Here is a 17,141-nt window from a genome sequence, read left to right on the forward strand (position 1 = left end):
GATGAGGATTTGTATCTTGTCGTCTCACCTTAATTTTTGTGTGTCTTAAATAAACAGGACTTGGCGAAGCCTGGGGCCATACTAGTCGAACCAGCCCTTTGGATAATGTTGGACGGGAGCTGGGATCTCATCTTTTGCAGGTACTGGCCTGGAAACGCGAGCCATTTGTTATTAATGATTAAAAAGATCGTACCATATTCTGAGCTTTTAATTATTCCCGTGTCTAATCTTTAACTGTTCACGTGTTTCACAAAAGGAGAGTCCAGAATTGTGAACAGCGTGGCGGAATTTATCTGTCACGATCCTCCGCCTCTATCACGGTACAATGGGCTGCGCAGCCCAGCTCAACTTGCTGGAGGCCATTCTATGTGTCCGAAGGAGAAAGTGGTAGGTTGATTTGGTCCCTAATCTCAACAGCCTTGTCAGTCAGCAGGGTGACAAGATTTGTGAGTGTAGTTTTCTTGTTCTGAGAAATCTGGTGAGCACAAACACGTGTCTTTAAAGTGGTGCAAGGTGAAAAGAAAAGTGAGAGAAACCGTAGAGAGGATTCAGGGGGCTATTTTGAGGAGCACATATAAAAGGTGCAGCAAACGGTTAGAAAGCCTTGATCCCATGGTAGTTAGAATAAACATCGATTAATTAAAGACACAGAAAACATTAATTCAGCTATGACACAATTGAAAACTCACTGTTGCCTAAAGGATTAACAAAGGAATATTAGTGTTTACAGTCTTAGCTATTCAGGCATTTGGTACGGTGGGGTCTTGCAACATTTTATACCCGCCTCTAATAAACAGAGGCCTGTTCTTCTTTCAGTAGACACAAATAACGTCTATTAACATTATCTATCTATCTATCATCTATCTATCTAATCTTAACAGGCCTTTTAAATAGTTCTGTCCGTTTCAAACGTTATTTACATTGTGGAGAGTTTTAGATCGTCCCTTGCTCGCCGAAATCTCTTAAGCAAATACGTAAGAGTTAAAATCTCTACTCAAATCGTAGATGGGGGATGGAAGCGTTCAGTGTTTGCTGACCTTTCCCACTGGAGAAAGCCCAGGCTGGGAGCTTCTGTTCTTGCTGCTTTGGAGTCTTCGGTTGATTCATTGTCACATTTTATTACAGAGCCATTTCAAAGAGGTCCCCTGTTTTGAGGTGCGTTATGTTCATATCCTGGCCCCTTTAAGCGGATCTATTGAAAGGATATTCCAGCTTCCTTCCACCCTTCAACTCGTTCAGTAATGAAAGCCAGGCTGGAATCCCCGATCTGCTAAATCAATCCCAGGCACACGTAGTTCACAGATATGTGGTGTCTTCTTTCCCCTATAGACGTTGGATGGCTTCATATTTGTTGTGGCTCCAGACGGCAAGATCATGTACATTTCAGAGACGGCCTCCGTTCATCTGGGTTTATCACAGGTAAGTGGACAGGTTACCCACTGACGGTTTATGCGTGCGTGTGACAGGGCATAATTCCCCTATCTATATCCCTGTCTTTTCCAGAGGAGATGTACAGCTGCCTCTAAGTGATTTGCTTAAATCGGAGCTAGTGTGAATGGCAACCCAGACAAAGCCAGGACACTGTAATTGTCTGTGTGTTTATAGAGCTGTGCCACGGGAGCAGATGGCCGCACATCCAGCACCCGCTACATACGCACGCTATGTCAATGGCGAGAAAGATGAAACCCTCCTCTTCCCTCACAGGTAGAGCTGACCGGAAATAGCATTTACGAATACATCCACCCTGCTGATCACGATGAGATGACCGCGGTGCTCACAGCTCACCAGCCCTACCACTCTCACTTCGTGCAGGGTAAGGTACATTCTCTCTCCCGGCTTGGCCTCAGCGCCTGTGCGGATGTGGGTTCAGCACTGGAAGCGAAGCCATCAGGTGCCACCAGGCCCTGCTGCCCTTTTCTCACTGGTGCCTCTGCCTTTTCCCCTAGAGTACGAGATCGAGCGCTCCTTTTTCCTACGGATGAAGTGCGTCTTGGCTAAGAGGAATGCGGGGCTGACCTGCGGGGGCTACAAGGTGCGTGGGCAGGACTCACCAGCGGTTCCTGCTCAGAAGGATGGGAAGTGCATGCTAGAGAATAGCTGTGCTTGGCTAGGCCGCTGGGTCTTGCGGTGTGAAATCAGGGGGCTAGCAGTCAGAATGAGACCTCAGCCCATTTGAGCGGTGTCAGCTGGCCAGGACGTTTCTAAAGCGTGGGTTTCCTGTTCAGGCCCAGAGTTTCTCTTCGGGTTGCAGCTACATGAAAACACACCACAAAGCCAAACTCAGCCAAATCCCCCAAGTTTTGCCAGAGTTTGTAGTAGAAACCAAGCAAAAACTACTGAAGTTCCGGTGTTTCTGTGGAAACTGTGAGCTGACCCATTGCAAACCTTTGGGCGAACCTGGCTGGGCTTTTAAAAAAGTTTGTGAAGGCTCTTCAAATTAGGTGAAGTTCTCCTAGTCTAAGGTCCTGTCAGGTATCTCCTCCAAGTCTTAGTTTTATGTTCCTCTGTTCAGGACTCCTGGGTTCTATGTCTCACAGAAATCTTATGCGATGTTTGCCTCTCAGCAGCTCTCTTTGCGTCAGCCCTCTCGTCCGTAAAATGGGGAAGAATAGTGATCGTGAGACTAAATTCATTAATACACATACATCGCTCTGAGTTCCTGCAGAAAATGGCATTATAATAAAGTGTTATTATAACACCAAAACATATATACTATGTATATGTGTGAAATGTGTACAAATCTATATCCACATACATATACCATACACATATGGCGTCTAATACATATCTATGTAATAAACACCTTACACATTTATTTACGTATATACACGCACCTAATCTACACTCACATACATCTTGTGTGGGTGAAATTACAAATACCAGTTGTGAACAACCTGGCACCACTTCGTCTTTCTGACTGTTGTAATGTTTAGAGGAATAATAAAAGCATAGGTAGGCCTTAATCCCAATCCCACTTGTATCCCTGGAACCGCCCCCCCCCCGACTTCGATGGGCTTTGGATCAGGTCCTGACCGCTGAATTGTTCTACAGAGAAAATAATCTCTCTCTGTCCAGTTCTTACTCTCTGTCCAGGGCGATGGTAACAGGCAAATTCCTGTGGCACTGCGCTGCTCTCCAGCAGGCTGTATGTTTCGGGTTCCGGCCGCCTTTAAGGTGCCCACCCCTGTGTAGTATGTGCGTTTTCAAGCGCGAGCTAGTTCCCTGGTGTACGCAGGGCGTGAAGTGTCCCTGTCTTGTGTCTGGCAGGTCATTCATTGCAGCGGCTACCTGAAGATCCGCCAGTACAGCCTGGACATGTCCCCCTTCGATGGCTGCTACCAGAACGTTGGCTTGGTCGCTGTTGGCCACTCGCTACCTCCCAGCGCAGTGACAGAAATCAAGCTGCACAGCAATATGTTCATGTTCCGGGCCAGCCTGGACATGAAGCTCATCTTCCTAGATTCCAGGTAGCCGGTTTGCTTTTTAAACTCAGACTCAGGCCCTGCGCTTCCCTGTCAGGCTTCGCTCCCTGCCCGGTCACTTACTGGTGCCCGCTTCTGGCTCTCTCTTCCACAGGGTGGCTGAGCTGACGGGCTACGAGCCGCAGGACCTGATCGAGAAGACCCTTTACCACCACGTCCATGGCTGTGACACTTTCCACTTGCGCTGCGCTCACCATTTGTGTAAGCAGTCCTGTTTGCTAAAGCACAAGGGGGCCTGATGTTAGCCTTCTCCCTCGAGACCCGGACTTCTTTGATTTACACCTAGGACGAAATCGGGGCTGCGAGGGGGTGGGGAGTGGACAAGGAGGAGCAGTTGCATTGGGTCTCTATCTCACCGATGCTTTCCCTCAGCAACCCGTTATGAGGAAAGAACTAAAGCGATCAAATCTCAGGCATTTCAGTTGGGAATCTTTTTCCCGGCTCCAGAAGAGCCTGCCAGTAAAATCCAGACTCCCTTTCTTCAGCCCCACAATGCCACTCGAATCCTAGAAACACATTTCTTTGGAGCTGTGGTATTCCGATTCGTAGATCCGATTTGTGTTTCAGTATCACGCTGACATTAATACACGGAGAGGGTGGGGGGAATGAATGGATGAAAAATATATTAGTTTTTTGTAAGTTTTCTTCCCATTTACAGAAAATGGAACAGGCACAAGTAGAGGCAAAACCCATTTTAAATATTCTTTTAAAAATCGCGATGACAAAGAGCTCAGAAAAACATCAACCCCCAGTAGTGGACTGTGCAGTATTATTTATTATTGTGAAACACTTAGTGGCATGTAGTTTCCTTTGGACTCCGTGAACATTTTTTTGTTGATGTGCAGACATGCATTGATTACCCCGGAGACACTTAAGTGATGGGGTCAGTTGTTGTTTGGAAATTTCCGGACATGAATTTATCCGCACTAAGCCCGCACCTCTGATGCCAGTGGAAGCTGCCTCATTAACTGCAGTGGGCGCGGGATCATTGTCACCAGGACACACACACACACCGTTCGGATCTGTATTTTTGCCTTTACTAAAGCACCCGTTTGCCCTGAGCCAACCTCCCTGAGACGTAGCTGGAGCCCTTTATCTGAGCTCCCGCTAACAAAAGCAACGTGGGCTTCCCCAGTGAGCGAGTAACCCTTCTCGGGGCGGGGGCGGGGGACTGCCAGGAGCAGCGGTGCTCCACTGAGGTCCTTTCCCTTCTTTTGTATCTTCCGCAGTGCTCGTGAAAGGGCAGGTGACCACCAAATACTACCGCTTCCTGGCCAAGCACGGCGGCTGGGTGTGGGTGCAGAGCTATGCCACCATCGTGCACAACAGCAGGTCCTCGCGGCCACACTGCATAGTCAGCGTCAACTACGTCCTCACGTAAGTGAGCCCAGGGGCTGCTCTAAACTGGGTGGAGCGAGGCGCGCCAGAGGGGAAAGGCCTTGTGGAAACGCATGGATAGAAAGGGGCCCTGCCCCGCCACCGCGCAGCGCGTTGCTTAGAACAGACCTATCTCCGCAGTCTCTCCCTTCCTCTTAGCCTAGGTCTGCTAAATCCGCTCAGTGCTGCAACTGACCAGGGCTGGCCTGGCTGGGAAACCCAGGGAGCACTTTCATCTCGATGAAAGGTTCCCGTCTGACTTTTCTTTTTTCCCTCTTTCGCTAGGGAAAAGATTTAGAGGCTTGTCGCCCACATATTCGGCTCCCTCTCGCTCTCTTTTTACAGTTTAAATGTACCCAGCTTTAAATAAAATTTAATGCAGCGTCAGAAAAAAAAAGGGTTGAATATACGGAGTTATTTATACTTAACAAACAGGACATCTGTTTTTCTTTTCAAAAATCTGGGGTTTGAAGTTCTTAATATCATCCAGAGTCTCTATCAAAGCTCTGAGATTTCTTTTTTGTTCTGAGAGAGTGAGCCTTATATTGAACCACAAAGAAAGTTTAAGTGACCAGAAGGTTCTCAGTTTAACCTCTCCCACCTTCCCCAGGGCAAAAAGGTTCAGAGTTAATGCTGAAAATTTTGGCTGTATTTGGGTATTGCAGGCGTATCAGACCTGTATGGTATCTGCTGCATAAAATGCAATACCTAGGTCCAATGGGTGAGTTATAATTAGCTCCGGCAGGTTGGCTGGACTTATTTATTATGATAATGCTAATACTATTTTTATAGAAATAGTGATTGCTGCGGGCAGAAGTGATATGTCATTTGAATCATGTGATCTGTTGTGTTTGTTTTGGTAGTGAAGAAAACATTCATGATATTGTAAGTGCAGTATACCTGCACATGTACATACTTATAGTCCAACACTGATTTTTTTCATTCTCCACTCAAATGTAACTATTGAAAATTGATAAGCTAAAGTTTCCTCCCCCCAGAATGGATGAACTTTCTGCAGAGATTTATATCCTTAAAGCAGAATTATCTTACTTTTTTGGGTTTAACATACACACAGGCAATTTATTGTTTTGGCAGTTAATGTTTTAAGGCAGACATAAAAATGAAGTTGTTTATTTGGAAACAGTGACTATGGTCTTTCAAATGGTACTCTTCTAAGGAGCATCCACTTAATTGGATGGGGGAGGGTCCTTTATACATTAGAGTGTCAGTATTACAGAGTTCAATCTATGATCATTAGCAATTGTACTCTACAATAAAAGTATGTATTCTCTGCTTGATTCAATATGGAGACTTCCGTGCTCATGGAGAAATAACATACATTTGGTTTGGGTGAGCTTTCCTGTGTATGGAGAAAACCCTGGGTTTCCTCCGTAGATGGACTCCTAGGCTCACAGCTGGTAGTTAGGAAAACCCTAATCGCTTTAAAAAAAACAACAACAAAAAAGCAAAGTAGGAGTAAACAGCAGCGGCAAGACTGAAGAAGGAGGGAATTGACACATCACACACAGCCTTTCCATATATTTGCATCTCTACACTCCCAAAGCGTAAGTCCTGTTAATGCCTATATTTCACAAATGTTAGACTTCTCAACTAAACACAAGGTGAGAGGCCCAAATGTATTTTGCAGATTAAAACATTCGTAAAACATGAATGTTGAGCAGCCAAGAAATGTGTCTGTATATTGTAACCATTTTTCAAAGAAAAATAAAATAACATACTAAGGTGCTTTGTATGTCAGAGGCTTCACAAGTACTAGGCTTGTTTTCCTGTGGTGGCCAGTGGTTAGCAGTCATATTTTATCCAGAGCACAGACCTACCTTAAATGACCTGCATGGAAATGAAACCTCCCACTGGATAATTAATTTCTGCTTTTGGTCATTTTGAAAAAGTCTGTTTTGTTTGCTTGGGAATAACTGGATAGCCTTTTCCTATTGATTGTCACTTGTTCGCTCTGCATAACAACTATTCCAGTGTGTAACGGAAACAGGACAGCGATTGTGAAGGAAAGCATTTAATCACCAGAATAGTTACTTGCTTTACTGGGCAAGAGAGGAAAAAAGAGGCTGTAAAAATGGTGTAAATCACATTGGGACCAAGCTTGCAGTCCTTTCTCAGGCAAAATTCCCAATGATTTAATGGGCATACTGCCTGCGTAAGAACAGCAAGATTGGACCTACTGTTAGCTGTATGCAAATGCTTTGATCACAAATAATGTGCCTAAGGTGGTGGGTAATAGACCATCGAGTGGTTCAGGGTCTGTTTTTTACAATGAACAGGTTGCAGTTTGTTTGCTGTGGATATCCTACATCTGGTTGCAAAGGGCTGATTTACATTGTTTTAGCCAATTAAGTGGATTTGTATTGATTCTCCATGGTAGCAGCGAATCTGAGCATAGATGTGTTCTGTATGTCCCTTCTTTCTAAGGTAATAGAGTGTTAAGTGAGTTCTGTTCAAATACACACCTTTAAATACAGCAGCAAAGAGAGAACACCCAACAGTGGTTCAAGCAGGCCTTGAAGCAGAGGCTTAAAATATTCCCAAACTGTCAAATGTTGGAGAACACTAGGGGGCCGATCTTGCTCCTTTTGAAGTCAATGGAAAAACTCCAGTTGTCTTAAATGGAAGTAGATCGGACCCCCTGAGTACAATGTGTGTATGTGTGTGTGTGTGTGTGTGTTACGGAAATAGACAGTGATCCCATTTCTTTAGTTTCAATTAATGTTTCGGTATTTTTTATGAGGTGGAGTTTTCCTTTTCACTCAATATAAAATATGCATTTTAAGTACATTTCTATTTTGATATATTTTCAGCCAGGCTGCCATTTATTGGAAAATTATTTATTAAAAATCCCTCAGATGTTTCTCCTAAAACAATGGATTATGTAGCAAGTTTACGATGTATCGAGCTATTTAAGAATCTCCTTTTGCTCTTTAATTAATTGTCTGAAGTGCAGAAATAGAAAGAAAAAACAGCTTATGTCAAAGGCAGGTGGTAAATGCTGTGATGTTTATTACTGGCTACTACAACTGCCATGTGCTGTAGAAGGCTGAAATTCACAATGCAAAGACACTATGACTACATTAAAACCTTGTTTTGGTATGTCTAGGTCCCTGAGGTTCAATCAAGTCTGACCATCTCTTCATTAGTGCTCTGTCGAACAAGAAATCATGTAATATTTTTCTGTGGTAAAGTTACCACAATAATAATAACCACAAGAGGTTCCCAAGACACGCGCATCATTTATTGTCCTTTTTAGTCTACTGATAGCCTGCAGTTTGGAAGCTAAGTGATAAGAACAGACAATATTCTGTTTCATAGTACTTTGCAGGTAGATAAGTGGATGGATTTTTAGAAATGAGATATAGCCAACCTCAGAAACAGAAGATAACACTGTGACTATCAGACAGAAGTGGATGAAAGCTATTGTAGAAGAAAGTTCACATTTAGAAGAGTCGGGGGTTTGCTGAATTCACCTTATGTAGAATTCAGTTAATTGTCTCTCAGCTATCCATAGTTACTCCTGCCTGTCAGCATTTTATCACTCAAATGTGGAACACAGGGACTGAAAATATAGGGGGGAAAGAGAAACTTGGGACACCAGACTCCTATTGACTTCAATGGACTTTGGATCTGATCCATATTATAGATCTTGTTTTCAGGAAATCAGAATAAAGGTTCTTCTGTTGCTGTCAAAGTATGCAATTTTAAATATTATTTATTCTAATATAAATTCTGTAGCTACTAAAGTTTCTCAAGGATGGCACTGGATTAGTCCACTAAACTAAGAACAGCTGTGACGTATGTGTGTATGGTGTGGGTTCTTTTCATGCTTATGTTATATAGCATTTGATATATGGAAAATCACTTGTACAGATGCAGTTCTTGGCAGAGACATACCGCACACAAGATACAGTTGAATAATGGTATAAAATCAGTTAGGAGAGATCTGCTTAGAGGCAAAATAGGAACGTTTCTTGACTTGTTCCTTGCAAATAAATTGGTGCACATTTAACTAAAAAATGTAATGAGAAATGCAAACCAATTGATTTTATGGCTCGAAATAATAATGCACCATGGTTAGGACTACAGAGTGATATGTTAATTTCAAGTGTAGAGGTTACTTTGGAAATACTCTAGCTGCTCTTTCTCACTACATTTTGATAAAAAGTAATCAAAGAGGGATCGCAGCTTTACAGAAAGGTATTTCACACTATTTTGCCTGTACACTTTGAATGATACTTTATGCCTGGAATGGACCAACTGGTTTCAATGGGAATGTTGAGTGAGTAAGGTACTGCTAGTGAGCATGAGTAAAAGTGTTACAGTCTGGCCCTAATGTTTTTAGTCTAAGAGTCATTGACCTGCACAAGTGTTATCCTTGTGAATACCAGAGCAGTGTCAAAATCAAGCAGTGTAATAAAAGGCAGAACAAATATAGACAATTTGCATCACTAACCGGTACTTGCTGTGGCTGAATACCTAAGGTCATGTAAAAATGAGAGAAGAAAGATAGAGGTAGGGATCATGGAGATCAGGGGTTCTCAAACTTCATTGCACCATGACCCCTTTTGACAACAAAAATTACTTCATGACCCCAGGAAGGGGGACAGAAGCCTGAGTCTGCCCAAGTCCCCACTACCCCGGGTTGTGGGGGCAAAGCCTGAATCCCACCGCTCTGGGTCGGGGGAGGGAGGGGCAAAGCTGAAGCTCCAAGGGCTTCAGCCTCAGGCAGGGGGCCTGCCACCTTATCCCTACCACCCAGAGCTGAAGTCCTCGGGTCCCAGGAAGTCTAAGCCAGCCTTGGTGACCCCATTCAAAAGGGGTCCCGACCCACTTTGGGATCCCGACCTACAGTTTGAGAACCGCTGATGGCGATGATAAAAAACAGTTTGCTTCATTTAAAAAAAAAATCCAAAATTGCTATGGTCCATAAATCTCTAGCTTTGAAAAAGTGCATTCTAGGATTAAGAACAACTGCTTTTAATAAGCGTAAATACAGAACTATTTACAAAAGATACTACAATCACAACCATTTAAACAAGATTTATTTTTAATGACTGTATCAAAAATAAAAATAGGGCACTTGAGGTTTATTTTAAAATATACAGATTTACGGTTCCTTTGTATTTCAATTGACATAAGTAAGATCTGATGTAGAAATATTTGTTTCTTATTTGTTCTATGTACATAGTTTTCATATTATTATCAGCTGTGCATGTTTAGCTTAAAGACAATTCAAGTATGTTTCAATTAATATAGACTGCAACTGCTGAAGTTTTAGTTTTATATTTAAATTGAAACAATCCCTTTTTAAACAAATGGGTAATTTAAAGTGAAGATCTTTTAGTTTTCTGAGCAGCAAATATTATAATAATGTATCCCTAGAGAATGTTGGAGAGCTTTTGCTGTATATGTTTAATTTTTTCTTTATCATTTAAAATAGCAGCTGTAACACTAACGTATATAGATAAATTGGATTAGATGCTTAATTGCACATAATCTCTGTTATGATAATACAGTACATAAAAGTCCCAGTTGCCATCTTCAGATTATCTTGTATTATGTAACAGGCTGATTAGAAGCACAAATTGAAGTATGCAATTTGTATAAAAGATCATTTCAAAAATAACATATACACACAAAATTTAGTTCATGAGAGATTAAATAAAGGTTAGGGTAAATTAACTGTTAATTGCATCTATAAAACATGCCTTTTAACTTTAGTGCTTAGTACATTTTATAGTCTTTTGTCTTATCAGATTTTTAAAAATTAACTTCATAATCAAATATGTTATTACTTTGCATGATGGATGAAATTCATGAAATCCATAAAAAGCCAGAATAAGTGGGCTTTAAGTGTTAGTGACCCTGGGGGCAGACAGCTTTCCATGGCCTCTTCCTATATGGGATTTCCCATCAGTTGGATTTACATTACCACAGGCCCAGTGGTTCCTCACCATCCTGCTTCAGTGTTCCCATCTCTACTACAGTATTAGGAGCTGGTGGAATGTCCATCTTCCCACCATACTGTGTATATATATATTCCCTATAACACGGTGTACTCCCTATATCAATCAAGCATCCATGTGAAAGAGTATATGGCATATGGAATATACAAAGACTTTTAAAATATTGTTTAACATTTTCTGGGAATGTCAGTGTTTATTACAAAAACAAAAAGGCTGAAAATTTGTGCAAAAATTAATTTCGCGGGTTAGGTAAATATAGGGGTTAACACTGGGGAATGGGAGGACAGGAAAAAAACAACAGATAATGAAGAGATTGAAAATAAAAGCAATTTAATGCTGTAGTTTATTTCATGAATTGTGTATTAACTGTATGTACACATGCACACGCACATACACATGTGTATATCTTCAGTATTTTCAGTTAAAAAAATAAGTAAAAGCTGAAAATGGAGGGCCTTAGGAATACAATAGTAATGTTAATTACTTGCCTATAACAGGCTTAACTCCTTCATTTACAGATATGAGCTACTTTATTTATCAGTAATACCACTGAGTTATGGAACTACTGATGTGAGTAAGTGTTTGCGTATCAGGCTCACAGTTACATAGATTTAACTGTGGCCACGGTATTTGCCCACCAAATATTTAAAACAGTGAACTGAGCATAAAAAAATTGTTGCTTTACCTTACAATTCCTTAGTAGGAATGGCCCAAACCTGTTCTCCAATAAAGCCATTGGAAGTTTTGCTATTTTCACTTTCCCTGCCTATTTTATTTACTCGTATTATTTGATAGATGTAAAAAGACCCCATTGTCATTCAACTGATGATTTGATTAGAAGTGTAAAGAAATCACGTAACTGGATACTGGTCTTTACTCAACCACAGCAGTTTGCAGGTACATACTGCAGAGAAAAAAATAAAAATATTAAATTTAATAAGAATACTGTTGAGCTACTCTCTTCAGTATTTTGTTTATCCACCATTAGCTTCCTGATGTCCACAACATGCTACTTCAGTTCTTTGTGCATGCAGGTTTTCTTAGCTACTGTTTTCATTAATTCATTCTAAATTCCTTTTCAGGCTTTAAACCAGGTGACATTAATGGCCAAGACACTAAAAATTATGGGCTAAGTCCTGAAACTCTTACTGATACAAAACTCTCATTTACTTCAGAGGATTTTCACTAGGAGTGTGGTGAAGCACTGGAATGGGTTACCTAGGGAGGTGGTGGAATCTCCATCCTTAGAGGTTTTTAAGGCCCGGCTTGACAAAGCCTTGTCTGGGATGATTTAGTTGGTGTTGGTCCTGCTTTGAGCAGGGGATTGAACTAGATGACCTCCTGAGGTCTCTTCCAACCCTAATATTCTATGATTTTTTCTCTTTCTTTCATTTTTTTGGTGAGCTTTTGACCAATGTCATATGCAAAATAAATCCGCTCCTGTGCTTCCTTCCCATGGGAATCTTTTTTGATGCTAATAATAATATCCCCTAATGCACTTCATTGTCGATTCTACCATCATGGAAACACAGATTGCCAACAGGTTCAGAAAAGATTCAGTCATGCTTCATGATAGTACTTTCACCAGCTGTATAATAAGGGACCAGAGTGGTGTTCTTTTAGAATTTCTCCTTCATGCTTCCATATACAGTATAAGCTTTGTCCTCAGAGTGCAGTTTGTTAGCTTGTGTTTCATCAGGTGATAAAACTTGAACATTCCATCCAAGTTGTCTGGAGGAGGCTGCAACTGCTTTGCGTTGTGCGGCCATGTCAGACAAGGTTCCTTACTTGTTACTCTTCCATTCAGATCCTCACTCCTTATCACTCCTCTTTCTGGGCCAAATGGTACAATTCCCCCATGCCTCTGCAGGCAGGTAGGAATAGAAAACCCTAAAGAGCATGTCAGTGGTCCTGCTGCCTGGGTGGAATGGGAAAGGACATAATGTACAAACTCTGAATGTCTCAGAGCTATGTGTAATGGAGCCCCTCTCTGTGGCAGTGCAGCAAGGGCTTGATGGTGGTGGCAGGCCAGGTGGAGGAGCAGCCAGTGGATTTGCCACTATCCATATACATAGCTCTTCCCCACTACATGCTGGGCTCCAACTGCTGCTACATTCTATGGCTTGCATTATTGGCTGTGCGCCATCTTTATGCCAAGCGATTGAGTTGAGTGCTGGAAGACTCCTTCCGGACCAACCCTGCTTGATCTCTTGTGCAATGTTTGTTGGGTTTTGTGTGGAAGTGGTAGGAGGAAGGCAATTGGCCCATAGCTCCTGCACGAACATCTGCAACACTGTATTCCTTAAGCAATTTTACAAGTTTGGGTTCTCCTGTTTCCTTAGTCTCCTTCATGCTTCACTCTGCTGTGTGTCTTGGTTCAGTAGGTTTCCCACTTCTTTATTTTGCATGTAGTGTCATTGTAATTTCCATGGGTCACTTTTGGTATTCAAAACTAGTGGTTTATTTTTTTTCAAAGACAAACTCTTATTCTGCTTCTGATTTCAGGCCTCAGCTCTTCTGTCTCCCTCATGGCACAAACTGTCTTGGTGTGTGTGTGTGTGTGTGTGTGTGTGTGTGTGTGTGTGTGTGTGTGTGTGTGTGTAACATTATCAGTGACTGGGTTATGGGCAGGGGTGAAAGTAACTGAAAGGACTTACCGGTATGCCGGAGTCCTGAGTGGGGGCATGACCTCAACCAGAAGAGGCGTGGCCTCAACCGGAAGAGGTGTTTAAAGGCCCTGGGGCTCCGGCTGTGGCTGGGAGCCCCAAGGCCTTTAAATCACCCTGGAGCTACCAGCTGCAGAGGCGGCTGGGAGCCCCGGAGCTGTGGGGTGAATTAAAGGGCCCGGGGCTCCAGCCGCCGCGCAGCTCCAGGCCCTTTAAAGCACCGCCTGAGCCCCGCCGCTGGAGCTCCGGCAGTGATTTAAAGGGCCTGAGGCTCTGGCCACTGTGGGGAGCCCTGGGCCCTTTAAAGTGCCGTCCAAGCCCTGCTGCCGGAGCTCTGGCAGCAGCGCTTTAAAGGGCGTGGGGCTTCCCGCAGCAGCTGGAGCTCCAGGCCCTTTAAATCTCCACCCGAGCCTGGCTGCCGGAGCTCTGGCGGTGATTTAAAGGGCCCAGGGCTCCCCGCAGAGGCTGGAGCCCTGAGCCGTTTAAATCACTGCCCGGGAAGCCAGTCCAGTCTGGCACGGTGTATCAGCTCTTGCCGGTACGCTGTACTGGACCGTACCAGCTTACTTTCACCTCTGGATATGGGTGGTTGTACCTTGTGGTTGGAGCAGGAGTCAGGAGTCAGAGCCGAGGGTCAGAGTCAGAAGCCAGGCCAAGAGCCAAGGGTCAGAAGTCAGGTATTGAAACCAAGGGTCAAGACTGGGTTACCTGGAGAAAGGCAAGGCAGGTGCTCACACAGCCATGGGTAAATCATTGTGTAAACAGCCATTGAACTGCTGCTGCTGGGCTTAAGAGCCAGTCTGCTAACTCTTCCCAACAATCAGGCAGTGTAGCCCATCAGGCAGCTTATTAGACTACAAAGCAAACAAAACTCTGTGGCTGGCTCAGGCTTGCAGGGCTCAGGCTACACGACAGTTTCACTACAGTGTAGAATTCTGGGCTCAGCCTGGGCTCAAGCTCTGGGACCCTCCCACTTCACAGGGTTAGAACCTGGGCTCCAGACAAGCCCAGAAGTCTACATAGCAGTGAAACAGCCCCACAGTTCAAGCCCAACAAGCCTGAGTTGGCTGGCATGGGCCAGCCAGGGGTTTTTCTTTGCTGTGCAGATGTACCCTTACAGGCCAGCTGCACTCATTAAATTGCCTGGAGATTGGCTCTGCTGCAGGCCCTGCTTCCTGACAAACATGCCTTAAATTAAGTGCTAAGTAACTAATCTCTTTTCTCCTTTCACCCATGGCAAGTCCCTGCTTCAAATGAGATCTGTTTTCACTATTCAGCATGAACCAGATTCTGACACCCATACTCACACTGAATAAGCTACTCCAGAAGTAGCCTCATTCACTTCACGGGGACTACTTGTGGAAGCTGTGTGAAGACGTATACAGCATCTGGCTCTTCTGAAAACATTTGTGGTGACTATAGTCAGATGTCAATCACATGATTTAAAAAATGGTTAAATGCCTAATTAATTGTTGTTGGTATCCTTTAATATCAGCCATTTAGTACAATTAAGCAACATGGATAAAATAACACAATATATAGCGGTCAGGCCTCAATTTAGCGAAGCACTTGAGCATATAATCAGCTCTTAACATATTTAAATTTTACTTTAATTTAGCATGTGCTTAAATTCCAATGATGTCAATTTTGCAATCAATAAGACTTAAGCACATTCTTAGAAGTTTTTATAGAATATCAGGGTTGGAATGGGCCTCACGAGGTCATCTAGTCCAACCCCTGCTCAAAGCAGGATACATCCCCAGACAGATTTTTGCCCTAGATCCCTAAATGGCCCCCTCAAGGGTTGAGCTCGCAACCCTGGATTTAGCAGGCTAATGTTCAAACCACTGAGGTACTGCTGAATGGGCGTGAATTTATGCATGTTGTTATTGCTTTGTTGAAGCCTAATAAAGAACAGCCATAGTTTTTATCTTCAGCCCACTGTGTGTAAGTCTTTGGGGCAACTATATACCAGCAATATTGAAATTAACTGCCATTATATTGCTGAAGTGTCAGTACAGCTCTGGTAATTGAAGTGCCTGATTAACCAGTGTTCAGCTATATCCCTTAGCCTTATGAAGACACTTTGAGTTAACCCAGAGTGAAGTTCTTTAAACCCATCCATCATTTTTGTATCTGTGCTGTGCCCAGAGTTGCAGCCTTTTCACAACGAGCCTCTGGTAGGGGACTTTCTGTCCTCTCTTTACTGTGCTCTGGGTTGGGGGCCTGCAGTGCTGCTATTTTAAAACTCTCAGGCTGGTTCTCTCCTCCATCTAGAGCCCTGTTTATCCAAAATCCAGCCAAAAGTTTTGCACAATGTTGTACTCTATTTCCAATTACTGTTGTATATAAAGAACAAAATAATATAGTTCTCATTCAGTCCTTCCTTGGGTAGTTTTTAGATGTTTTGCCTGAGTAAGGACTAATAAGTTGATCCAGCTCTCCTTATTCAGGGGAAAGTGCCATTAAAGTCAGTGGGACCTTTTGCCTTAGTAAAGCATGCAGGATTAGGAGCTGGGTAAGGCTTCAGGACTGAGTCCCTGCATTTGAAATAATACTAGCTACTAATAAAGTTTCAAATAATGCTCACAGAGGGCTAGATCATAGAGTTGCAGTAATAGAACATTCCACCATGCAGCCTGACAAGTACACTTCTGAATCCTAGAGCTACAATTTGTACTGCATGTGTCAGTCAGACTCTTCAAAGACTGTTTATCCAACTTGGGTTATTCTGTTGATATTAAATCAGGTTGATTTAGGTTATTCTGTTGATATTAAATCAGGTTAGCAGAGTTAAAGAAAAAGTAGCAAAGTACCAAGTGGTGTTCGATAAGGACTTGATCCTGCCAGGTGCTTAGCACTCTCAACTCCCTTGTAAGACTGGGCCCTTAGCGTGCTAACTAGAAAACTGGAACTGGATTGAAAACCCAGAATGTAGCTTGACATTATCATGATGTTTTAAATTGTATTTATTTGCTTGGAAAAGTGCACTAGATATTCCCTATACCTATTATCTTGTAAATGTTTTATTACCCTGTATCTGTACCTTTTTACCTGTTCAGCTCCCAGTAGACTTACTTTCAGTGTCTCAACATAAGTTTTAGATGCTGTGTATGTTGGTGAAGCTGTATACATTCTTGTTATTATTTTTAATACTAATTTTATTAGGTGAATTGTAAAATAACTATTGACAAAAAATGTTTTTCTGTGTTTGGCTGTAGGCATAAAGAGCTCGCTTCAGTGGTGATATGCTCAGTGGTGTAAGTTACACTGTGAGTCATAAAAGCGAGTGGGTGCAAATAATAAAGCCAAGTATCTTGCACCAATTTTGACATTCAGTGGGTGTGCAAAAAGAATTGTAACTTACAGTCCGAGTATGGCTGGTTTGAAAACAAGAATTCCATTTAGCAAAAATTGTTGGGGTTTCAACATTTATTTCTGTTCCGATGCAGAACAAAACCAAAACCTTAGACTGAGTCGGAGAGAGTGGAGACTTGGCCTGGGTCTTTCACATCCTACATGAGTGCCCTAACCACTGAGCTGTTGACTATTCTGGGATCAGGGTATCTCTCTCAGGGGTTGACCAGAAATTGCATTCTGGCCTGGAGAAACTTTTCAGATGAAAA

General features: G+C 42.8%; 1 protein-coding gene across 4 annotated transcripts in view; it reads left to right on the forward strand.

Moving 5' to 3' along the window:
* The window catches only part of SIM1 (SIM bHLH transcription factor 1), a 61,683-nt gene that overhangs the window by 13,049 nt on the left and 31,493 nt on the right, over window positions 1–17,141 (forward strand). For all 4 annotated transcript variants that reach the window (XM_039528321.1, XM_039528319.1, XM_039528320.1 and 1 more), the window contains 7 exons: window positions 58–140; window positions 1,330–1,419; window positions 1,705–1,813; window positions 1,947–2,032; window positions 3,268–3,467; window positions 3,577–3,683; window positions 4,712–4,859. In XM_039528321.1, coding sequence (XP_039384255.1) covers window positions 58–140; window positions 1,330–1,419; window positions 1,705–1,813; window positions 1,947–2,032; window positions 3,268–3,467; window positions 3,577–3,683; window positions 4,712–4,859 — 823 coding nt within the window. The remainder of the gene's footprint in view (window positions 1–57; window positions 141–1,329; window positions 1,420–1,704; window positions 1,814–1,946; window positions 2,033–3,267; window positions 3,468–3,576; window positions 3,684–4,711; window positions 4,860–17,141) is intronic.

This window comes from Mauremys reevesii, linkage group 3 (assembly GCF_016161935.1).
Source record: "Mauremys reevesii isolate NIE-2019 linkage group 3, ASM1616193v1, whole genome shotgun sequence".
NCBI lineage: Eukaryota > Metazoa > Chordata > Testudines > Geoemydidae > Mauremys > Mauremys reevesii.